We start from the raw sequence: 22,070 nt of genomic DNA on the forward strand, positions 1-22,070 counted from the left end.
ACTAACACTGTGAAAATATTAAAATAAAAGTGCAAGTGCAAACCGTTTGTTTGTCTTCATTAAAAGAGTCGTCATCTTTGGTTCCAGCGCAGCAGCAGTCATTAATTAGTGTGAAGGCTGGGCATTCACACTATTGCTTTGCAGTTCTTTCTTTCTTTGTTTTTTTTCTGCCCATTTTTTGACACTTTGTAGCTCCTTCATACTTTTAGCTACTGGAACCATTCAACTATCAAAATGTTCAACTCATCAAGGACATTAGTGCTCCCCTTTCAGATTTTTCATACCTTTTGAAATTTTTGAAGTATTCAACTTTTTTCAGCCATTTTTTGAATGGGAGTCAATGGGGGACTTTTGCAACCTTTCCACCTCTTTTACTCCTTCATACCTTTAGCCACTGAAACCATTCAGGTATCAAAATGTTCATCTCTTTAAGCCCATTAAGGCCCACATTTCGTTTTTTTTTAAATCTTTTATACTTTTAGACATATTAAGCTTTTTCTACTTTTTCAAAACAATGGAAGTCTATGGGGAAAGGTTGAAACCCTCATCACCTTTGAACTGTATCTCCTCCTTCATTTTATGAGCTAGAAACCCCATTTAAAGCTTAAACAGTTCAGGACATTCAGCTCTTTCAGAATACTATTCAGATTTTAAAAATATTTTATAGTTTTTGAACAATTCAGCTCTAAAGTTTAGCAATTCTGCCATTCACTTTGCCTGTTAGAATGTTCAGTCCTATTGTGACGTCACATATCGATTTGAAACTCAACTGCCAGCCTAATTAGTGTGAATGCTGGGCATTCACACTATTGCTTTGCAGTTCTTTATTACTGGCATCACTTCCACTTTTTCATACTTTAAACTACAGAAACCATTCAACAATCAAACTATTTATGTATTTAGCACACTATGGCAAATTTTTAAGTTTTTTATACGTTTATAACTTTTAAAATATTCAGCCATTTCACATTTCAGTTTCCAGGTATTTCAGGTAGGCTAGTGACTTTCTGACTTTTCCTATTTATCCATTTTCAGCAATGCGATCGCGATCTCTTTCAGCAGCTCAGCATTCACACGCTTTTTCTGTGGAAAAGCATGTTTCTAGTTTTGTCTTAGCTTTTTGGCGCCATCCGCAGGTGTAAGCTCTCTCTCTCTCTCTCTCTCTGCATTAGAAGAATGCATTACCCACCACGGGCGTTGAACTTGTTCCCTCAGCCCACTACTAATATGCCCAGGGTAAGCACGCTTACAAACCAATCAGTTGCTCTTTTCTTATCAACGTCATCACGTCCACATTCACGCAACGGACCTGTACGCTAGCTCCTAGCTAACTACTGTCGACCCATTTTAACGTTATGTAACCGGGATCCCATCGCTGCCACCAATGTAACCGGTTATTTTCTTGCCCGGTGCGGGATTCGATACGGGGTGTACTGCACCACAAGGCGACACCACTAACCGCTCGGCTAAAGGGTCAGACCCGTTAGCTAGGGGCTAACGTGTATTATTAGTAGTTTACAGTTACAGTGAAAATGGACAGTAGTACTGTAAACATCGGCGACCTTCGGCCGCCCGAAACCAGCGTTGAAAGACCTTCACACTAACAAGGGAAGGGTCCCAACAAGCCTGGTACGAACGTAAGAAATGGCTAACGCCTCTTTGCTTTTCGCTGCTCCTGTCCCTTGTTTTCAACGGGTGATTATAGTGCGTGGACTCAGGCGGGCTACGGGCACCTTAATAACCCGACGAGCGCGCTCAGTAAACACGAGGAGACCGCAGTCCACATCAGAAGCCGAGTAGCGTTGGAAACATGTGGCACCAGCCGTATCGATTTAGCTCTCGATGAGCAAACGAGATTATCAATCGATCTTCACAATCAAAAGGTTAGGGAGAATAGAGATATTCTACGCAAATTGATCGATGCCACCTGCTATTTAGTGTAACCGGTTATTCTCTTGCCCGGGGCAGGATTCGATACGAAGTGTGCTGCACCACAAGGCGACATCACTAACCGCTCGACTAAAGGGTCAGACCCATTAGCTAAGGACTAACGTGTCTTATTAGTAGTTTACATTAGCTAAGGAAGAAATAGCATTTCGGGGCGATGAGGAAGGCAAGGACTGAACCGGGGCGACTACGGGGAACTCGTTCACCTCGTTGCAAAGCATGATGCGTGGATGGCTCATTCAGCACGATCTGGTTGAAACCGTTCCCGAGGCAACAACGTTGCTATAATTAGCCTTAACTATACCAGCAACGACGCTAGCCGTTGAGAGGTCCTTTTCAGCGATGAAGAGAGTGATCGCTGACCCTGATTTCAGTTGAGAAGGACAGACTTTTACAGGGAAGTCACGGAGGTGTTCATTCGCAGGGAGAGACGCGTGGGTTTTGTGGTCAGGTCAAGTAAAGTAAGATAATGTGGAGGATGAAAGAAAGGAGACGAGACCACTTCTCCTTTTGACCACGCAGCCGTGGGGTCGTTCAGTTCCTCCAACTCAAACTAAGTCAGTCGTTCATTCTGCTAAACCTCAGCCTCGTGTCTTACCCACAATACCCTCTGCTAACCCCCGCCCACTGTCTTAAAGGGACAGTCTCTGGCCCGCATGGTGAATAAGTAGGTCACTGCAATAACATATTTCTAGAACTTTTTTTTTTTTAATAAATTTATTTCTGATTTTTCCCTTTTTTCTCCCAATTTAGTGGCCAATTGATCCCTATTTTAATTCAAACACCCACCCTCGTATTGCATGCGTTCGCCAACTGCATCTCTTCGGCCGGCAGTCTCGAAGGAGACGCCTCCCCACTTTCGTGACAAGGCGAATCCAAGCGGAATCACTGTTTTTCCGACACACACAGAGACGCATTCACATGACGAACACAAGCCGACTCCGCCCCCCTCCCGAAGACAGCGTTGCCAATGATTGCTGCTTCATCGAGTCCGGCCATAGTCGGATCTGACGAGACCGGGGCGCGAACCCCAGTCCCCAGTGGGCAACTGCATCGACACCAAGCCGATGCTTAGACCGCTACGCCACCGCGGACTTTTATTTCTAGAACTTTATGTTATGGCTGCTGGTTCATACTGTTCGCTAGCCTGATAAGCTGATGGCGATCTGATTTAACTGCTGTGCTGCACTGGTTATACTTTATTGATTTAAGACCGCCGGGTCTCATTTACATTTGAATGTATTGTAGCGAATTCGGGGGGCAACCACAGGAACTGCCGCGGCCGGGACGCGAACCCATATCGACCGCACCGCGGGAGACATCGCTAACCGCTCGACTAAAGGGTCAGACCCGCCAGCCAGCGGCCAGCGTGTCTACTTATCCATGCACGTTGCAGTATGCTTTGTGCTATGAAGTGGCGATCTGAGTTGACTGCTGCGCTGCACTGGTTATACTTTATTTAAGACCGCCTTCTTTACCTTTTGAATGTAGGCCTATATGCGGTGTGCATTGATGTTGAGAACGTTGGATTTGGCGATAGATTCGTTAGGCCAGAGCAGATTGTCTATCAACGGCTCTGAGTTAGGCTAATTGTCGCTGTCCATCCCGGTGGTTCTGAATCCATCGACGAGCGAAGGGCGATGTGTATGGCCCTTGATTTGAAACATTATATCGCGACTGGCAATTGGGAAAAAAATTGCGATCGGGAATCTAAATACATATTCTTGCATTTTGCAGAGACTTTCTAATTAAATGATTTTTTTATTTTTTGTAAAATAGTTTATTCAGTACACGTGATATTTTTGTCATCTGACACAGCAAAGCACAAAAAAACTCCTAGCCAACAACCTTAAATGCAAATGAATGATAGCCTCGTTTTATTCATTTGTAAATTCATTCAGTACAATCAAATGTAAATCTGAAGATGGTAACGTCACAAATTACATATAAGATGCAGTTCAAAATGAAAACAAAATGAATAAATCTAAAAGACCAATCCTACTTTAATAAATAATAAAAATGTCAGTTCTTGGTGAGAATGAGGAACTCCTCCCGGGTCTTGGGATTCTCTTGGAACTCTCCCAACATGACACTTGTTACAGTCTTGCTGTTCATCTTCTGCACACCTCTCATCACCATACACATGTGACTGTAACACATTATGAGGACAACATGAGTCAAATGTCAGAATACAAGTCCAACAGGATGTAGAACCCAGTATCTTAGAGATATGACACCGACATAGATCCCAATTAATGCCAACATGGATGGGCTCTGGCATCCTCGCGACCCTGAGAGCAGGATAAGTGGTTTGGATAATGGATGGATGGATGTTAGAGATGCAACACAACTTCACAACTGGAATAGCAATACTTCACAATCAAGAAAAACGAGAGACCAAAAAAAAAGATTACACCAGAGAGGATGTGTGTGACGGCAAAAAACAAGAAACTAGACATAGGGACAGGGGAGAGATATGATCCCTAGAAAGAATAAGGATGAGTAGGTGAAAAATAACACAAAAAAACAACAACATAAATGACTATAATACCAATGAACAAACACATTAATAAATACTCTATATGCAGACCATCGGGTGGAGCTGCTTCTGGCTTCATGAGATCAATAACAGCTGTTTATTCTCTTTCTCTTCCTCTATATTCCAGAGTGGTGAACAATCTTCTACTAGCTATGGACTGATTCGACCTCTGTGCTTCCACGACTTGACCTCAGTAAAGCCTTTGACACCATTGATCACTGTATACTATTAGACAATAAATTGTAATTTTGGTGTCTCTGGCTTACCTCTCTCTTGGCTTAAGTCCTGCTTACTTGGAAGAACACGTTGTGTCTGCCATAATAATATTACATCAAAATTCTCTTGATGTTAAATATGGCATACCTCGGGGCTCAGTTCTTGGCCCTCTGCTTTTCTCTCTTTATATTTCATCTTGGCCAAATTATATGCAGTCATGGAATAACTTTCTATTGTAATGCGGATGATACTCAGCTGTATGTGCCTATAATGGCTAAGGATTGTACTCAAATGACTAATTTAGAAGCCTGTTTGACTGCTGTAAAAAAATATGATGTCACTAAAACTCCTGCTTTTAAATTCGGGTTAAAAGATGTTGGTTGTTGGCCCTGCTAGACACAGACACCAATTTGATCAAGTAACAATAACAATCGACAACTCTGTGATTTCAGTGTGGCAGCCAAAAATCTTGGTGTTGCATTTGATTGTTTGGTTTGTAGCCTTTCCTTTGATAAGCACATTACAGAAATCACCAAGACTGGCTTTTTTCACTTATGTAACATAGCTAAAATTAGGTCTTTCCTTTCCATGGCTGACGCAGAGACTCTAATACGGGCATTTGTTTTCATCCAGCCTTGATTACTGTAATGTTCTGTTTTCAGGTCTGCCACATAGTAATATGAAAAGTCCTCGGATGGTTCAAAATGCTGCAGCTAGACTCCTAGCTGAAACTAAAAAAAATTGACCATTTTACACTAATTTTTGCCTCCCTTCATTGGCTTCCTAAACATGGTAGATCAGACTTCAAGGTGCTTCTGCTGACTTATAAAATCCTAAACAGGCTTGCCCCATCATACCTGCCTGAGCTCCTTAAACTGTACATTCCATCTCGAGCTCTCTGCTCTAAACATGCAGGGCTCCTCTGTGTACCTAACGTTAAAAGGAAGTCAGTAGGACCTTTTCCTATCAGGCCCTGTTCTTGTGGAATAACCTGCCTGCTTCTGTCAGACAGTCAGCCTCCTGAGTCCTTTAAATCCAACCTTGAACCTCATCTTTTTGCCTTAACCTAATTAGTTCCCTTTAAGTTGAGTACTTCACAACCTGTACTGCATGGTGGGTCAGTTTCTGTCTCAATGAATTTACCCATCCCTGTTTCTGCTGATGAGATTATGGAGTATAGATTATTGACTGTTACAACTGTTCTCTCACATGTCTTTTCTCTCTCTCTGAATAATGTCCTCTCCCTTCTCTTCTCCCGTGTATGTGAATGGTGTGATGTGAGTCTCCCTCATGTGCATGTGTAGTCTGTCCTCCTCCCAGGTCTCCATGGGGATGATGGTCGCGTTGCTCAAGTCTTAGGCTTTTCTGGTGGCATCTGGACACTGCTTGGCATTCTCCTCTTCATATATTTTATAATTCCATTATAATTTTGTTATCCTCTTTCAATGTTTTATAAATTGTTTTATTCTATACACACAACATCCATTGGACATCTGTTGGTCTTGGGAGAGGGATCCCTGCTCTGTTGCTCTCTCTGAGATTTCTTGCTATTTTTCTCCCTGTTAAAGGTTTTTTTTTAGAGAATTATTCCTTATCCAATGCGAGGGTCTAAGGTCAGGATGTTGTATTGCTGTAAAGCCCCCCCCTGAGGCAAATTTGTGATATTGGGCTATACAAATAAAATTGGTTTGACTTGAAATGCTAACAACGTTGCAAAAGTTGAATGAGAAACAAACTAAACTAAAGACTACATGGACTTTGACAAGTCTGAGCTTTGTGAAAAGGACATTGCACAGAGTGGGTGCCCAAATGACAAAAACTCTTTTCAGACATGAGCATAAAGGACCAGGGACCTGAAGTTATGCTCACTTTACTGAGACATTAGGAGCTAAGATTTATAACTGAGGGGCAGTTATGGGTGATTCTTCAGTTAAGGGAGTTTTTTTGTCCCCAGGGTAGATTTTCAAGAGAAAAAAAAAATGTTTTTGGAAAAAAAGTAATTGCATTTGTTATAGTTAGGTTGTGTTAGCTATGAAAAAAGATTTGTGTCTCAATGATGACGTTTTAATACTTTTTCAGTATGTTGAAAATTCAAGTGTGCCAGAATTTCACTGTCTTGGGCTTGTCCCCAACCCAAACTTTTTAACTTCCCCTCTATAATAAAGTAATAAAAATGGTTAAATTCATTAAAGCTTTACTTTGCATTTTCTCATAATAATTTAAAAAGACATATTTCAAATTCATATGGGTTATATATGTGCAATTTGCACATTTTTTATAGCGCTGGCCCTCATACATCTGTCATTACCATCGCACCGAACATTTTAGAGAGCAATAAAGTTTTTTCAAACAACAACAATGTGGTTGCCATGGAAATGAGAAGTGACAGAGGCACATGAACAGTCATGGCAGAAGCGAGACTTTTTCATGTCCACAAATGTAAGTAATTTGAAGATTTATATGTCCTGATCTGAGAGTATGTTTATTAGGCGTCATTACCAAACAAGTTACTAATTGAGTATTTTGTTCGAGAAATAAAGTTCACCTTATTCGTGTACATATATTCATTGTACATTGTATGCTAGCTAAGAAGTTAGGTTAGCAAGTCTAAGACATAGCCAACTTTTTATCCAAAAAGTGGAAATTGTCATTACCATCATGTGTCATTGCCATCACATGTTACTGTTACAACTTTGAAAAAAGCATCACAATATCAAACTTATTTTGTTGGGCAATCAAAGCTACGCTAAGATATTTGTTCCAGACCACTTAATAGAGCTTTTGAAAAAGAAATTTTTTTTTAAAGAAATGTATTTCTTTTTATTTTTTCAAAATTTCTAAAGCCAAAAGTGCCCCAAATTGACAAATCACCCATATATATACATGTATTGACTATATGTGAGGCTTTATACAAAAGATGAAAACCAATCTCCTCTTGTAGGACAGTAAAGCATCTATCTATCTATCTATCTATCTATCTATCTATCTATCTATCTATCTATCTATCTATCTATCTATCTATCTATCTATCTATCTATCTATCTATCTATCTATCTATCTATCTATCTATCTATCTATCTATCTATCTATCTATCTATCTATCTATCTATCAGTCCGTCTGCACCTACTTTCCTTCCAGTCATTTCCAGTTTGTCTATTATGGCTGTGCAATAATATTGGAAACTTCCTACTGGAAACGTAATATATAACGCTCGACAGAATTTGGAATGATTTAAACAATTTTACAGTTTCCTTTGTTAGAAAGCACTGATGTGTTATTTAACCTCATTGAGGACATTTGAACTTACATGTGTAGATACATACATGTGTGAGACATACTTGATGCTAAATTAGTTTTTTTTTTCTTGTCCTGGTACTTGAAATTTGGTCTGGGGTGTTGGATGCTTATATATGTACAGCTGATGGCATCTACAGCATCTGAAAAGCCTTGATGGGATTTTTTTTTTTTGTTTATCGTGCATTTTTATGCCAGCGTATGGAGAAATCAGTTATTGGTTCATCTGCTTATGCATGAGGCAGCATGGTAGAAAGGCCTGGGGTACTTCTTCAGTATTGCCACAGATCTTTTTATGGGGCCTGTCAACAGCATGCAAAGGAAATATACTATAGTGTAACACAGGGAGGAATATTGGCTATGTGATCTACCTCTGCAAATCATCTTCTGATAAATGGCACAAATAAATTACCAAGGCCACATCCATGTCCAAATGTTGAATGCACTGGGCATCTTTTAAGGTGAAACACTTTTGTGTCATCTCCTGGCATCCTTTATGTCATTTGATAAGCATAAAGGGCAGAATACAACTTCATGGCTATTTTCTTGGTCATGAACTTGCTTTCAGTGCCATACAAAGTGCACAGACTAATTAACACAGTGTTGAATAACCCATTATATTTGATTTATGTTTTGCTTACTCAACAATTCCTATCCTTTTCAATGCCTTCGGTGTGCAGATTTCCTGTTTCACATCGAGAAACTCATGGCATCGGTAGCCATATTAATGGGTTTTGGGTCCTTAAAGTAAGGCGTATATAATGGAGTTGTGGTGGGGGGGAGCACATTTGTAAATGTAAAGCTAAATGCTTTGATTTACATTTTAATAAACTGTGCCTCTTGCAGGAGACCGTGTATCCCTGCAGCTCAGATGAAATGATGCAAGGGCATTAACACCAACTTCCACGTCAACGGGGAAACCCTCAATTTAACGTCCATGTTGGGCTCGAAGGTACATGAGAATGAACGCCCAGTAGCAGAACCCTTACTGAGATTCATTTGCCGGGCAAGCTGCAGGTAAGCTCTAGTTGTAGCTGTTCAAGCAACTTTGATATTGTCAGCTTGTTCCTAGTATTGTTTGTTCAGTTTTATTTTGAATGATTTATTTGAAATTTATTAATTTTTTTTTCTAAGTGTGATGGAGAAATTTCTCCTTTAAATGCAAAACTGGCTAAACTGGCATGTGTTGTTTTAATTTACAGTTTTTATATGTCTGTAGGTCAGCATATGCTACATAGTTAGAGGGTGTTACACTATTCTTCTTCATTCTTATCTTCTAAGTTAATGGGGAGACCCCATGGGGCAATTAGAAAGCAACCATTTAAGGAAAAAACACTGAGGGGCTTCTTGCTGAAGGAATGGAACTTGGCTCTGAAATGTGCTTTTTCTGCAAAAAGCAAAGTTGTATGAGCACAGCATGAGATGACTAACAAAACACCCTTTTTTGGGGGGGGGGTTCCCCCTTTTTTCTCCCCAATTGTATCCGGCCAATTGCCCCACTCTTCCGAGCCGTCCCGGTCGCTGCTCCACCCCCTCTGCCAATCCGATCTGCAGACTACCACATGCCTCCCCCAATATATGTGGAGTCGCCAGCCGCTTCTTTTCACCTGACAGTGAGGAGTTTCACCAGGGGGACGTAGCACATGGAAGGATCATACTATTCCCTCCAGTTCCCCCTCCCCCTGAACAGGTACCCCGACTGACCAGAGGGGGCGCTCGTGCAGCAACCGGGACACATACCCACATCTGGCTCCCCACCCGCAGACACGACCAATTGTGTCTGTAGGGACGCCTGACCAAGCCGGAGGTAATACAAGGGTTCGAAATGGCGATCTCCATTTTGGTAGGCAACGGAATAGACCGCCATGCTACCCAAACGCCCAACAAAACACCCTTAAGGACTTGACGCTTCATAAACTGTCCTAATGCAGACTGAATACTCACATGGCCTCGATCACCACTGCCACCCCGGCGGGCTCCAGTGCCTCAGAGATTGCCGTTGCTATCTGTTTGGTTAGACGCTCCTGAACTGTAGGGCAGACAACAAATAGGCCGGCTGAAGTATCAAGCACAGGGCAACAACACAGGACATGGAAGAAATGGGGGAAGAGTGGTTTTACCTTGAAGCCTTCTGCTGTAGATCTCAACAATTCTGAAAAAGTAGCATAGCTCAGTTAGGGACTCGGGTACGTGTGCGTGTTATTGCTGTGTGTGCTTCAGGTGACGCATAGGACAGGTTTGCCATCACCTACCTCGCAAGCTTGCTCAGCCCAACCACTCTTTTGTTCGGGAGGTATGCTAGGTGAACCTGACATATTGAAATATGAGAACCATATGTTACGTGCACCGTATGTTGCGGGTTTTTAAAGCATCATTTAGTAAGTCAGCATTTCAAAGAGTGTTTCGGGCCTCCGACGAGGTCTTTTACTGAGTTACCTTTCCAAAGAATGGCACCAGGTGATGCTCACATAGAGAAAACATATCAATGTTCTTGACGATCACCATCTCATCGTGGTTTTCATCGAAGATCGCGTCGTTCAAGATATCTGTGAAGGGACGGGATGTTGGTCATTATTCCTGTGGACGCCGTTTCCTATCTTGCGTCCTGGAGCGAAGTACAACATCTACAGCATGAGTGTAGCCAATTACCCCACTCTTCCGAGCCGTCCCGGTCGCTGCTCCACCCCCTCTGCCGATCCGGGGAGGGCTGCAGACTACCACATGCCTCCTCCAATACATGTGGAGTCACGGACTGCTTCTTTTCACCTGACAGTGAGGAGTTTCACCGGGGGGACCTAGCACGTGGAACATCACGCTACTCCCCCCAGTTCCCCCTTCCCCCCCGAACGGGCGCCCCCGACAGACCAGAGGAGGCACTAGTGCAGCAACCAGGACACATACCCACATCCAGCTTCCCACTTGCAGACAAAGCCAATTGTGTCTGTAGGGACCCCCGACCAAGCCGGAGGTAACACGGGGATTCGAACCAGCAATCCCAGTGTTGGTAGGCAATCCCCGTGTTGGTAGACTGCGATGCTACCCGGACGCCCTTGTTTGTCTTTTTCTTTACAGGGTTGTCACATATAACATCTACAACGCGGGTGTAGCCAAGGGAAGGTCGTGTGGATTATTTGACTTACCCCAGAAAACAAAATGTAGAAACAAAAGTGCATTCAGACAAACCAAGTAGCAGTTACCCTAGGAACAAAAAAGCTCATTGTCTCTACCGTATGATGTTTTCAACCCTTGTGTTGTCCACACATTCTGCCCTTGTCTTAAGGGTAATTTATGACCTTCCCTCGTTAAACCTCTAAATTAAGCAGCGTAATTTAATTTTAAACCCTAAATCTATTTTGCACGAAGAAACAACCTGTCATTCATCACAAACGTTGTGACTGTCTGGGTTTTCCTTCTCCACAGTGCAGAAAGACTGCATTTAATCAGTGGACCTCACTCGTTTTTATGGGGTCAAACATGACCCAAACATGTCTTAGGGTCAAAAATGACCCTAAGACCATCTTAGTACCCTAGTGGTGTACAACTTTGTTGGGGTCACTGTAGGACAAGTCATCAATTTTCAGGTCGAAAAAATGTCATTTAGAGTCTTTTCTCTGCTGTTAAAACCCTGTTATGGGCCTTTTTGACCCGTAAGACAACAGAAGGGTGAAGCCTGAAATATCCGGGGTGTCCGGGTGGCATAGCCGTCTATTCCGTTGCCTACCAACACGGGGACGGCAGTTTGAATCCCCATGTTACCACCGGCTTGGTCGGGCGTCCCTACAGACACAATCGGCCGTGTCTGCAGGAGGGAAGCTGGATGTGGGTATGTGTCCTGGTCCCTGCACTAGCGCCTCCTCTGGTCAGACGCCCCGCCTGTTCAGGGGGGAGGGGGAACTGGGTGGAATAGCGTGATCCTCCCACGTGCTACATCCCCCTGATGAAACTCCTCACAATCAGGTGAAAAGAAGCGGCTGGCGACTCCACACGTATGATCGGCAGAGGGGGTGGAGCAGCGACCAGGACGAGTGGGGTAGATGGCCAGTTACAAGTGGGGAGGAAAGTGGGGGGCTGAAATATCCATTATTTGGTGATCCTTCCAATACATGTTTTAGTGTAATATAAAGTATGGTAGCCATGGTGGGCCAAAGGCCGGCTCGCTTAAGGTATCCTGTGCTCAGGAAAAAAAGGACCCTCCCGTTTTAGGAGGCTGACTAGAGCCCTGTATATTAATGTCCTGCACATTGAAAGTTAACACATTAACTCACTGATGAGGTCAGTGTCTTGAAACTGACACTTTGGGGGCGGGGGGTGGTGGATCTTAAATGCATCCTGGCTGCATTTAGTTAAGTCCAAAGCTCGCTTGGTACATTTTGGCTCTGTCTTTTTAACGTCCTGTACAGGAAGTGTGGTATTGCCAGATGTAAAAGGGGCTCTAACAACAAACGATGTGCCCCATTAACCTGTTAAGATGTGCCCAAACTAAAATGGATGTTGCTCTTGAACACTTTCGAACATGTTCTTAAGCACGGTCTCTCCAGAAAGCTAACCCTTGGCAGTGTTGGCCCCGAAGTGTCAGATTCAATCTTGTGTATTACTGAAATGGATTTGCAGAAGCTCGAAACACGGCGTACGTTGAAATGTGTCTTAACCTAAAACAGAAATCATCTTTTGAGTGAAACTGAATTCCTTCGGCTTCGTCCGTTGAACCGATGACTCACTGGAGCTATTGCCACGAGTCTTAACAGTTACCTCGTCAAATTTGATTTTATAGGGCCAAAGCTGAGCTTACTCACCGTCTGTGGTCTCACGATAACCTTTGGTAAAGAACTGCATGGCCTTGGCTGCACGTAACGGTGTGCGCAAAAGACCCTGGCGGTCCACGTCCTCTCCAAGCTCCTTCAGTATCCCGGCATAAGACTTCGCTATGACCGACAGCCTGACCACGTCCTCCGATTCCTTATGGCCCTTGTCTTCTCGGCCAAACTCGCCCTTCTGCATGCATACTTCATTGACTTCGTTTAGGTGTTTGGTAACCATTTTCCCTTTGCAGATTGCCTTCACCTCTGACGCGTGGATACTCTCCATTCTGTGCAAGGGATGTCTTCACTGCTCTGCAACTGCTCAGACGCGGTTTTTGCAAACGTTGCAGGGTTTCTGCGGTGGGCTGTTTGACAAGCGGTTTTCTTTTAAACCCTCACTGCTGAGCCCTGCGGGCATAACTTTGATTTCCTTAGCATAACATTCACCGTTTCTCAACAGAAAAGGGCCTTTGTGCATTTGCCTTTGTGGGACGATTTCACAATGGCCCCAAAGAGGGTGAGGCATCTGATCACTGTGGAAATCGATTGGTATGGTGTCACGTTAAATATTATCATAGGCAAAGTGCAAGCATTTGACTTGCCCTGTGACGTTTGTGTGGATACAGATGAGTCTTGTGTTCGTTATCTCTGCCAGGCGGTATGCGTTTGATGGCGCGCGTGTATGTGGGTTTGGCCTGGGCCACACTGCTTTACCGGTCACGACGGCCACCCTCGCTGAACTGCGGCGGCTCGCATGCATACGGGGTCCACACAGACAGTATTGCTGCTGCGGCGCTGCTACTGCCAGCCCTGTATTTCTACACTGAGTTCGGCTTTGATAATCAAACGTTTCATTTCATTTTAAATGTCATTCATATTTAGTTTACACGGGAAAAGGTTAAAGCTTATATGGGGTTTCTGCTATGACTATATTTTACAAATGTCATGTAGCCTCCATTTTCTCCTTATGTGACATTGCTAAATGGTTAAAAAAAATTATGTTTTTTTTTTTGGGCCCCGTTCTTGTGGAATAACCTGCCTGCTGCCATCAGACCATCAGAGTCTGTTGAGTCCTTTAAATCCAAACTTAAAACTCATCTTTTTGCCTTAGCTCACAACTAGTTGCCTTTAAGCTGAGTGCTTCACAACCTGTACTGGATAGTTGGTTTTCTGTCTCAGTGATCTTCCCCTTTCCTGGAAATGTAACTCGTGCAAATATCAGATAATTGTATTAGTTTTTGATTTTAGGGGTTGCTTTTGAAGGTGGTTGGCCTTTTCAAATTGTATAAATATATTCGTGCGGCTTCGCAAATTACTCATTTATCGAGGTGACACAGAGGCATGATTGTATTGATATATTCAAAGTCAAGCCTGCTGGTTGTCACACTGCTGCCTTGACTAATAATGCCTTTCAATTGATCATGTCTCTTGCTTATGTCTACTGCAGAGGCGTTGTTGGGATCTTGAAACATCGGGGACTTAGCCCAGCCCAGAATCTTCAGATTTTCACTCGATAATCGTTAACATTTTCAAATTACTTCAGAGTCAAATGAATATAAGCTGTGCCCTACCAAAAGGTTCTGGTCAGGTCTGTAGGCTGGCTTTCACAACATAAAATCAAAATAAACGAAATGAGAGCAATCCGAGTTCTCATTCAGCTTCGTTATTATTTTTATTTTCAGCAGCAGGAGTAAAACCCTAAGAGAAATAAAAGCCTTGACCTTGGTGAAGCAGTCATATGCTAGACTGTACGTTGCCAATGCTTTGAAAATTGAACAACCCTGGTCTCATAGCATTTGCTTCTATTGTCTGACAAGGGCTCTTGTTGAACTGTGACAAGCTGTGTTAACCCTGTGTCTTATCCGTCTGTCTGATACTCTCATCTTCTTCACCTCTATAGTAGCTCTTTTGGTGTCTCATCTGTCTGACCCACTCCTAGTCTCCTCCACTCTCTCCTCTTGTTCTCTTCTCCTCTCTCCTGTCCTGCTCATAAAAAGGATGCAATCAGCATATGCCAACCAAAATCTCTAATTTGTTGACGTGATGATGATTAGATCATAAACACGTTATTTATCAATGTATTTTATACATAGACTTAACCAAGCCTACCCACTGAAGATGCACAAGTCAGTGCATTCTTAGTGCCGGTCCCAAGCCCAAATAAATGGGGAGGGTTGCATCAGAAAGGGTATCCGACGTAAAACCTTTGCCAAATCTAATATGCGGATCATAAGTCAGATTTCCATACCGGATCGGTTGAGGCCCGGTTTACCAACGACCACCACCGGTACTGTTAGCCAGCAGGGTGCCAGTGGAAACTATGCTACTGTTTGGTGAAGCAGAAGGGGGGGGGGTGTCCAGAGCCAGCGGGAGAGAAGGAAGGGTAGGAGTGTGGAGGTGAGAGTCAGAACTTTGAATGTTGGCACTATGACTGGTAAAGGGGGAGAGCTGGCTGATATGATGGAGAGAAGGAAGGTAGATATACTGTGTGCAAGAGACCAGGTGGAGGGGGAGTAAGGCCAGGAGTATTGGAGGTGGGTTCAAACTCTTCTACCGTGGTGGGGATAGGAGGAGAAATGGGGTAGGGGTAATTCTGAAGGAAGTGTATGTCAAGAGTGTGTTGGAGGTGAAGAGCGTGAAGGTGAAGAGCGTGAAGCTGGAAATCGAAGGTGTGATGATGAATGTTATCAGCGCATATACCATGCAAGTTGGGTGTGAGATGGAAGAGAAAGAAGAATTCTGGAGTGAGTTGGATGAAGTGGTGGAGAGTGTACCCAGGGAGGAGAGAGTGGTGATTGGAGTGGACTTCAATGGGCATGTTGGTGAAGGGAACAGAGGTGATGGGGAGGTATGGTGTCAAGAAAAGGAATGTGGAAGGACAGATGGTGGTGGATTTTGCGAAAAGGATGGAAATGGTTGTGGTGAATACATATTTCAAGAAGTGGGAGGAACACGGGGTGACGTATAAGAGTGGAGGAAAGTGCACACAGGTGGACTATATATAATGTAGGAGGCGCCATCTAAAAGGGATTGGAGACTGCAAGGTGATGACAGGGTAGAACATATCTTGGCAGCATCAGATGGTGGTCTGTATGATGACTTTAGAGATCAAGAAGAGGAAGAGAGTGAAGGCAGAGCCAAGAATCAAATGGTGGAAGTTGAAGAAGGAAGACTGTTGTGTGGAGTTCAGGGAGGAGTTAAGACAGACACTGGGTGGCAGTGAAGAGTTGCCGGATGGCTGGGCAACCACTGCAGGAATAGTGAGGGAGACAGCTAGGAAGGTACTTGGTGTTTCATCAGGGCAGAGGAAGGAAGACAAGGGGACTTGGTGGATTTAGAGAAAGCATACGACAGGGTGCCAAGAGAGGAGGTGTGGTATTGCATGAGGAAGTCGGGACTTGCAGAGAAGTATGTAAGAGTGGTGCAGGATATGTATAAGCAGGAGCATCGTAGTTGGGGGGGGCTACCAGGGCCCAGAAGGGGGGGGGGCTCGGGAAGCCTGGAATTAAAAGTTTGTTTTAGTTTGCAAATTTTTATTTCTAACTAATTAGTGTCATAACTTCGGTTAAAATTGGCTCAATATATCGGGTGAGGGATTGAAAGAAAATAGTGGCGGCTCTCTGAGGCCCCTCTCATCCCTTCCTAAAGGTGCAAAATGGTTTTGTCCGCCCCCATGAGCATCTCTCAGTGCAGCTCATCTAGTCCTGTCGCGAGTGACTGCTGATACAAGCACAAGCAAAGATCAGATCAGCGATGTCCCAGGAGAGGCTGAGCAGCCCGGCACTACTCCCAATTGAAAGCTGATTAGCAAAACAATTAGACTTTAAATATCTAATCAATGACTTTGCAAACAAGAAGTCCCATCAGTGGGCATTTACTGTAGAATAAACATGGGTGTCAGCATCAGTACCCTAAGATGCATCAAAGATTGAAATGATACTACACATTTTTTCAAGTCACTGCAGGATAGTTAGGTTAAGGTTAGGTTAAGTTAAGTTAAAATAGATTAATGTACTGTGATTGTACCTAATGTACAGTATCCCTCAAACTAAAAAAAAACTTATGCATGAGAGACAAAAGAGGAAAGGGGCCCACAGAGGCTGCTTATGTATAGGGCCCAGAATGTTGTGCTACACCCCAGTGTATAAGGGCAGCGTGACAGAGGTGAGGTGTGTGTGGTAGGAATGATGGATGGATTCAAGGTGGAGGTGGGATTACATCGAGGATTGGCTCTGAGCCCTTTCTTGTTTGCAAAGGTGATAAACAGGATGGTGGATGAGATCAGGCAGGAGCCTCCGTGGCTATGATGTTCGTGGATGACATTGTGATCTGTAGCGAGAGTAGGGTGCAGGTTGAGGAGAGCCTGGAGAGGAGGAGGTATGCATTGGAGAGAAGAGGAATGAAAATCAGCAGGACCAAGACGGAATACGAATGTGTGAATGAGAGGGAGGACAGTGGAATGGTGAGGATGCAAGGAGTAGAGATGACGAAGGTGGATGAGTTTAAATACTTGGGGTCAACTGTTCAAAGTAATGGGATGAGTGGAAGAGAGGTGAAGAAGAGAGTGCAGGCAGGGTGGAGTGGGGTGGAGAAGAGTGTCAGGAGTGATTTGCTACAGAAGGGCACCAAGCAAGAGTTAAAGGGAAGGTTTACAAGATGGTAGTGCGACCAGCTATGTTGTACTGTTTGATGATGTCTGGTGAAAGGACAGGAGATGGAGCTGGAGGTGGCAGAGTGGAAGATGCTAAGATTTTCATTGGGAGTGACGAAGGACAGGATTAGGATCAAGTATATTAGAGGGACAGCTCAGGTTGGACGGTTTGGAGACAAAGCAAGAGAGGCAAGATTGAGATGGTTTGGACATGTGCGGAGGAGAGATGCTGGGTGTATTGGGAGAAGGGTGCTGAATATGGAGCTGCCAGGAAAAGGAAAAGAGGAAGGCCAAAGAGGAGGTTTATGGATGTGGTGAGGGAGGACATGCAGGTGGCTGGTGTGACAGAGGAAGATGAAGAGGTCAGGAAACGGATGATCCGCTGGGGTGACCCCTAACGGGAGCAGCTGGACGTATTAGTAATAGTTTATACATAGACTTAACCATTACTTAAGTTTATATATATAAAATAAATTGATAAATAACACACCAGCCAATATCAGATCATGCAAAAGCAAACCATTAATGCGCTATTCCCTCCTATAGGGGCTAAACATTCATCAGTGCTCATTATTCCAAATGGGCTGACAGTCACACAACACAGCATCGCTATTTGATGCCCGCTACAGGCAACAGATGTACATCACTCAGCATTCTGCTGCTATTTATTACTTAAGGCGATGTAATCAGTGGGTTCTGTGCTGTCTGTCTTTCTCTCGCGCGCACGTGCTCACACAAAAGGCACACGTGCCAAAAAGTGTGAAAGTAGATCTGCTACTGTAATGACGCAGAGGACCCAAAATGTACTTGCGTTTTTGATCAATGATATATTGTTTTTGAGGGCTTTAATACATGATGGGAATGACAGATGCATAGATCAGGGGCTATTTTATTTTAATATTGTCATTTTTGTGAAAAGATTTTTTTTTTAAATCGGGCTATTCATAAAAAATTGGAGGCCGTGGCTTCAGACGCTCAGGGCTAACGACTCCGCTGGTCTACTGTCTCTAAATTATTCACTCTAATTTTATTCATATATAGAGATGCTACTAATGGCAGGACACCCTTAAAGGGTAGGTTAGATTTTTTTTTTCAATCCAGACCTCATTAAAACATTGTCGCGCTTCATTTAAGGCAGGGGTCTCAAACTACAATTACCTGGGGGCCACTTGACAGGTGGTCTTATGGAGGAGGGCCAGTGTAATAGGGATGAAGAGAAAACTTCGACTATATGAGCTTAACATCGTTTTTTTTTTATTATTGTTTCACATTTTTCCAGAGTTTTCACATGAATAGGTAACTATGTACCTAGTGCAGCCTGGCCTAGCCCTACATATTTAGCCTACTTCTTGCCAGAAACCTGGCACTTCTTCTGCTGACACAGGTGAGGCACATTTGCTTGCAGGGACTGGGCAGTAGACACCCTGAGGACAGCCTGGAGATGCTCATTGGTCAGTCTGGACTTACGCTTTGATTTATTAAAGTTCATAGTTGAGAACAATTTCTCACACAGATAACTGCTGTCGAAAAGACACATGACCTGCCTGAACATTTCTGAGAAATTGTCCAAGCATCTCCTGCTTTCCTTATGCCTCTCTGAACGTTGCCTTGAGCTGTGTTGCACTGCAAGTCTGAGCCCCATTTGAAATAATAATAACAATAATAAATAATCATTACATTTATATAGCGCTTTTCTAGACGCCAAAAGCGCCTAATCTAAAACAATCTCTCTGCATTACATATTTTCTCAGCCTCTTCTTGAATCCAACTCTGCTGGTAATTGAAACCAAATGTTGCGGAAGTCCATTCCAGTAGGTAATTGCTCTGTACATTAGTCTTTTTTAAGGCATCGGCTCTGGGTTAAGGCAAGGTGAAATGACCCCTCAAGGCATGTCTAGTGCCATAGTCGTGACCATCACTAGTAAGCAACAGCTGAGAGGAGCGGCAAGCAGGTTTACGTAGCGTGTAAATGTTTTTAATGAACAGAATCAGGCTACAAGCTGGTCTCTCATTGACTCTCATCCATGACAATTCATTATGCATTCTTTCAACATTGTTACTAATTGAGCAATGCAGAGTGAGTCTCGCAGCTCTATTTTTGGTAAGTTGGATTTTATTTAGATCTTGTTTAGACACGTTTGACCAGATTGCTGGGCAGTACTCAAGATGTGACAAATTAGAAAGTATGCACTCCTTCTAATGATTGAAATACTTCTGCTCATTTTTGTTACAATATCATTGCTGTGAGTAGCCCAAGAGAGTGTTTCATCTGTTGTAGCCCCCAGCAATCTGGCCTCCTTAACTTGTTCAATATCAGCATCTTGCAAAGAAATACATAGTCTGTGTTCCTTTCTTTGAGCATGCTTTGAGCAAATAACAAGACATTTCGTTTTGGATATATTCAGTTTCAGCTTGTTTTCAGTGACCCATTCAGAAATCTGCATTAACTCCTCTTGAAGTAGACTGCTCAGGTCTATAGCATTCCTTGCAGAAGCATACATTGCTGTGTCATCTGCCTAAATTGCAGTGTGAGCATTTTTTTAAATATGTGGCATATCATTTACTAATAGAGGTCCAAGACAACCTTCTTGAGGAACACCGCATTGTAGTGTCTTAATACTTGATAAAGTTCCATTAAACATGACACATTGTAATCTGTTGAATAAGTAACTTTTCATCCAGTCAATAGCAGAGAGTTTGAAGCCGTAAGCAGATAGTGTTATAAGTAGTTCATGGTCGATGATATCAAAAGCTGTGTTAAAATCCAACAGCACTGCTGCTAAAAGTTTTAACATTTCTCTGGGTGAATACTCGAGGTTGTGTTCTTTTCAATTTTGTGTTTCTAACAGAAGCTGTTGGGCAATGATCACTGATGTCCAGGTCGAATACACCAGAGGCAGCAATTTCATCGTCTCTAGTGTCCTCTCCAATCCTCTCCTGAAATGACTCCTGGGAAGTGTATGACCAGAAAGAACACAAAACCAGAGTCTTTGAGATTGCCACTTTTTGGGGGGGGGGGGGGTGACTCCGTTGGTCTGTGTAGAAACCCAGCGACAAGATTCAGCAAAGTGGTACGTTTCTTAATACTGAAGCGATCAGTAGAGTTTTTGTCTCTATGTTTCTTAGTGGTGACCAACAACAGTTTGGGTTAAAAAAAAAAAGGCCAACCTTATTCTTTGATAAGAAAACAAGAAAAGGTACATAAAAATCCTAAAGAGATTATCCACACAAAAACACGAATAGAAGGACAAGTTGTTACTATGTGTGATCCAACATTTCACATCAAGTAGTCAAATATTCCATTCACAGACGCTTTAACAAGGCAGCGGTCCTTGACTAAAAGATGATATGAAAGGGAATATATCCATAATGCCTAGGGGAATTACGTGTCTTTATGCATGCTCAGTAATCCAGATAAGGAAATCACAGGAAGTTGAATCAGTTCATCTGGACACAACTTTTATTGAGAGAAACGTTTCATCACTCATCTACGTGACCTTTTCAATCTCAGCTGACTGCAGGTATCCCCACCCTTATATCCAACACAGTGGCATAACCACCGAAACCAACACTCAGTTTCATATGCAAATTGCTGTGACTCAGTTTTGACTGAAGAGGTCACTTAGATGAGTGATGAAATGTTTCTCTCACTAAACGTTGTGTCCAGATGAACTGATTCACCTTTCTGTGACTAGAGGAATTACATTTCACTTATGGTGCTTACTTTCAGGGACTTCAGACAACCTTGACTTTGGTAATCAGGCTCTCATGTGAGGGGGCATGGGGCTGTTATTGTAAAACGATTGTGATTGGTCAGTTACGGCGTTCTACGGTCGGTTATTTCTGAGTAGCAGACCATTGCTATGAATCACAGACCATTGCTATGGACGCAGTTATAACGTACTAATGACTCTAACAAGCTTTTTTTTAGCAGAAGCAATAAAATCATTTTTAAATCAATAAAATCGTTTTAAATCAATATTTTGTGTCCAGCATCCCCATGACCCTGCGAGCAGGATAAGCGGTTTGGGTAATGAATGGATGGATTTTGTGTCAAATCATTAGTAAGCAGCCGTGTAATAAGTGGCTACTCATTAAAGAATCCTCCTGTTGGGGTTTATTTTGCAATAACGACCGGTTTCGCTATACATCAACCTTTACATTGTGGAGTTAGAAAACAATGAGACAGCAGACGTGAGAGTAGACGTAGTCGAGGTAGTTTACTAGCTCCAACTTAGCATGTCATACATTCGACAACGACGCTGAACTGAGCTGTGAACCGGAAGCGGAGGTGCATTATCTGACCCCTCGCCTCTTCCCTTAAAGGTACACCGTCCTCTTAGGTGAATGTCTCTCGTTATATAGATGTGGGTCACCACAACATATTTATTCGAAAATATGTAAAGTGCACAAACCGTTGCATAAGAAATAAATGCATAAAACCGAGACATCCTCTAGAAATTAGAGATTTGACTTACGGGCAGCTGTTCTGATAAAATGCTTGAAAACAGCTTTTCATGAGTGGAATAACATTTACCTGAGCAGCAGAAAGTTGCTGGGGCTATTCATAGGAAATCGTCACATGGCTACACAAGACTTGCTCATCTCTTTTCAGAAATAGAC

The 22,070-nt window shown here is 43.0% G+C and overlaps 1 protein-coding gene across 1 annotated transcript; it reads right to left on the reverse strand.

Moving 5' to 3' along the window:
* Window positions 1-3,969: 3,969 nt before the first annotated feature.
* Window positions 3,970-13,082, reverse strand: LOC130123077 (GTP cyclohydrolase 1-like). Its single transcript, XM_056292199.1, has 6 exons — window positions 12,791-13,082; window positions 10,434-10,543; window positions 10,250-10,305; window positions 10,118-10,149; window positions 9,942-10,026; window positions 3,970-4,096 (listed from the first exon to the last, which is right to left on the reverse strand). The coding sequence occupies exons 1-6, from the start codon at window positions 13,080-13,082 to the stop codon at window positions 3,970-3,972; spliced, it is 702 nt and encodes a 233-aa protein (XP_056148174.1).
* Between the last annotated feature and the right edge of the window lie 8,988 nt (window positions 13,083-22,070).

Source organism: Lampris incognitus, chromosome 13 (genome assembly GCF_029633865.1).
Source record: "Lampris incognitus isolate fLamInc1 chromosome 13, fLamInc1.hap2, whole genome shotgun sequence".
Taxonomy (NCBI): Eukaryota; Metazoa; Chordata; class Actinopteri; order Lampriformes; family Lampridae; genus Lampris; species Lampris incognitus.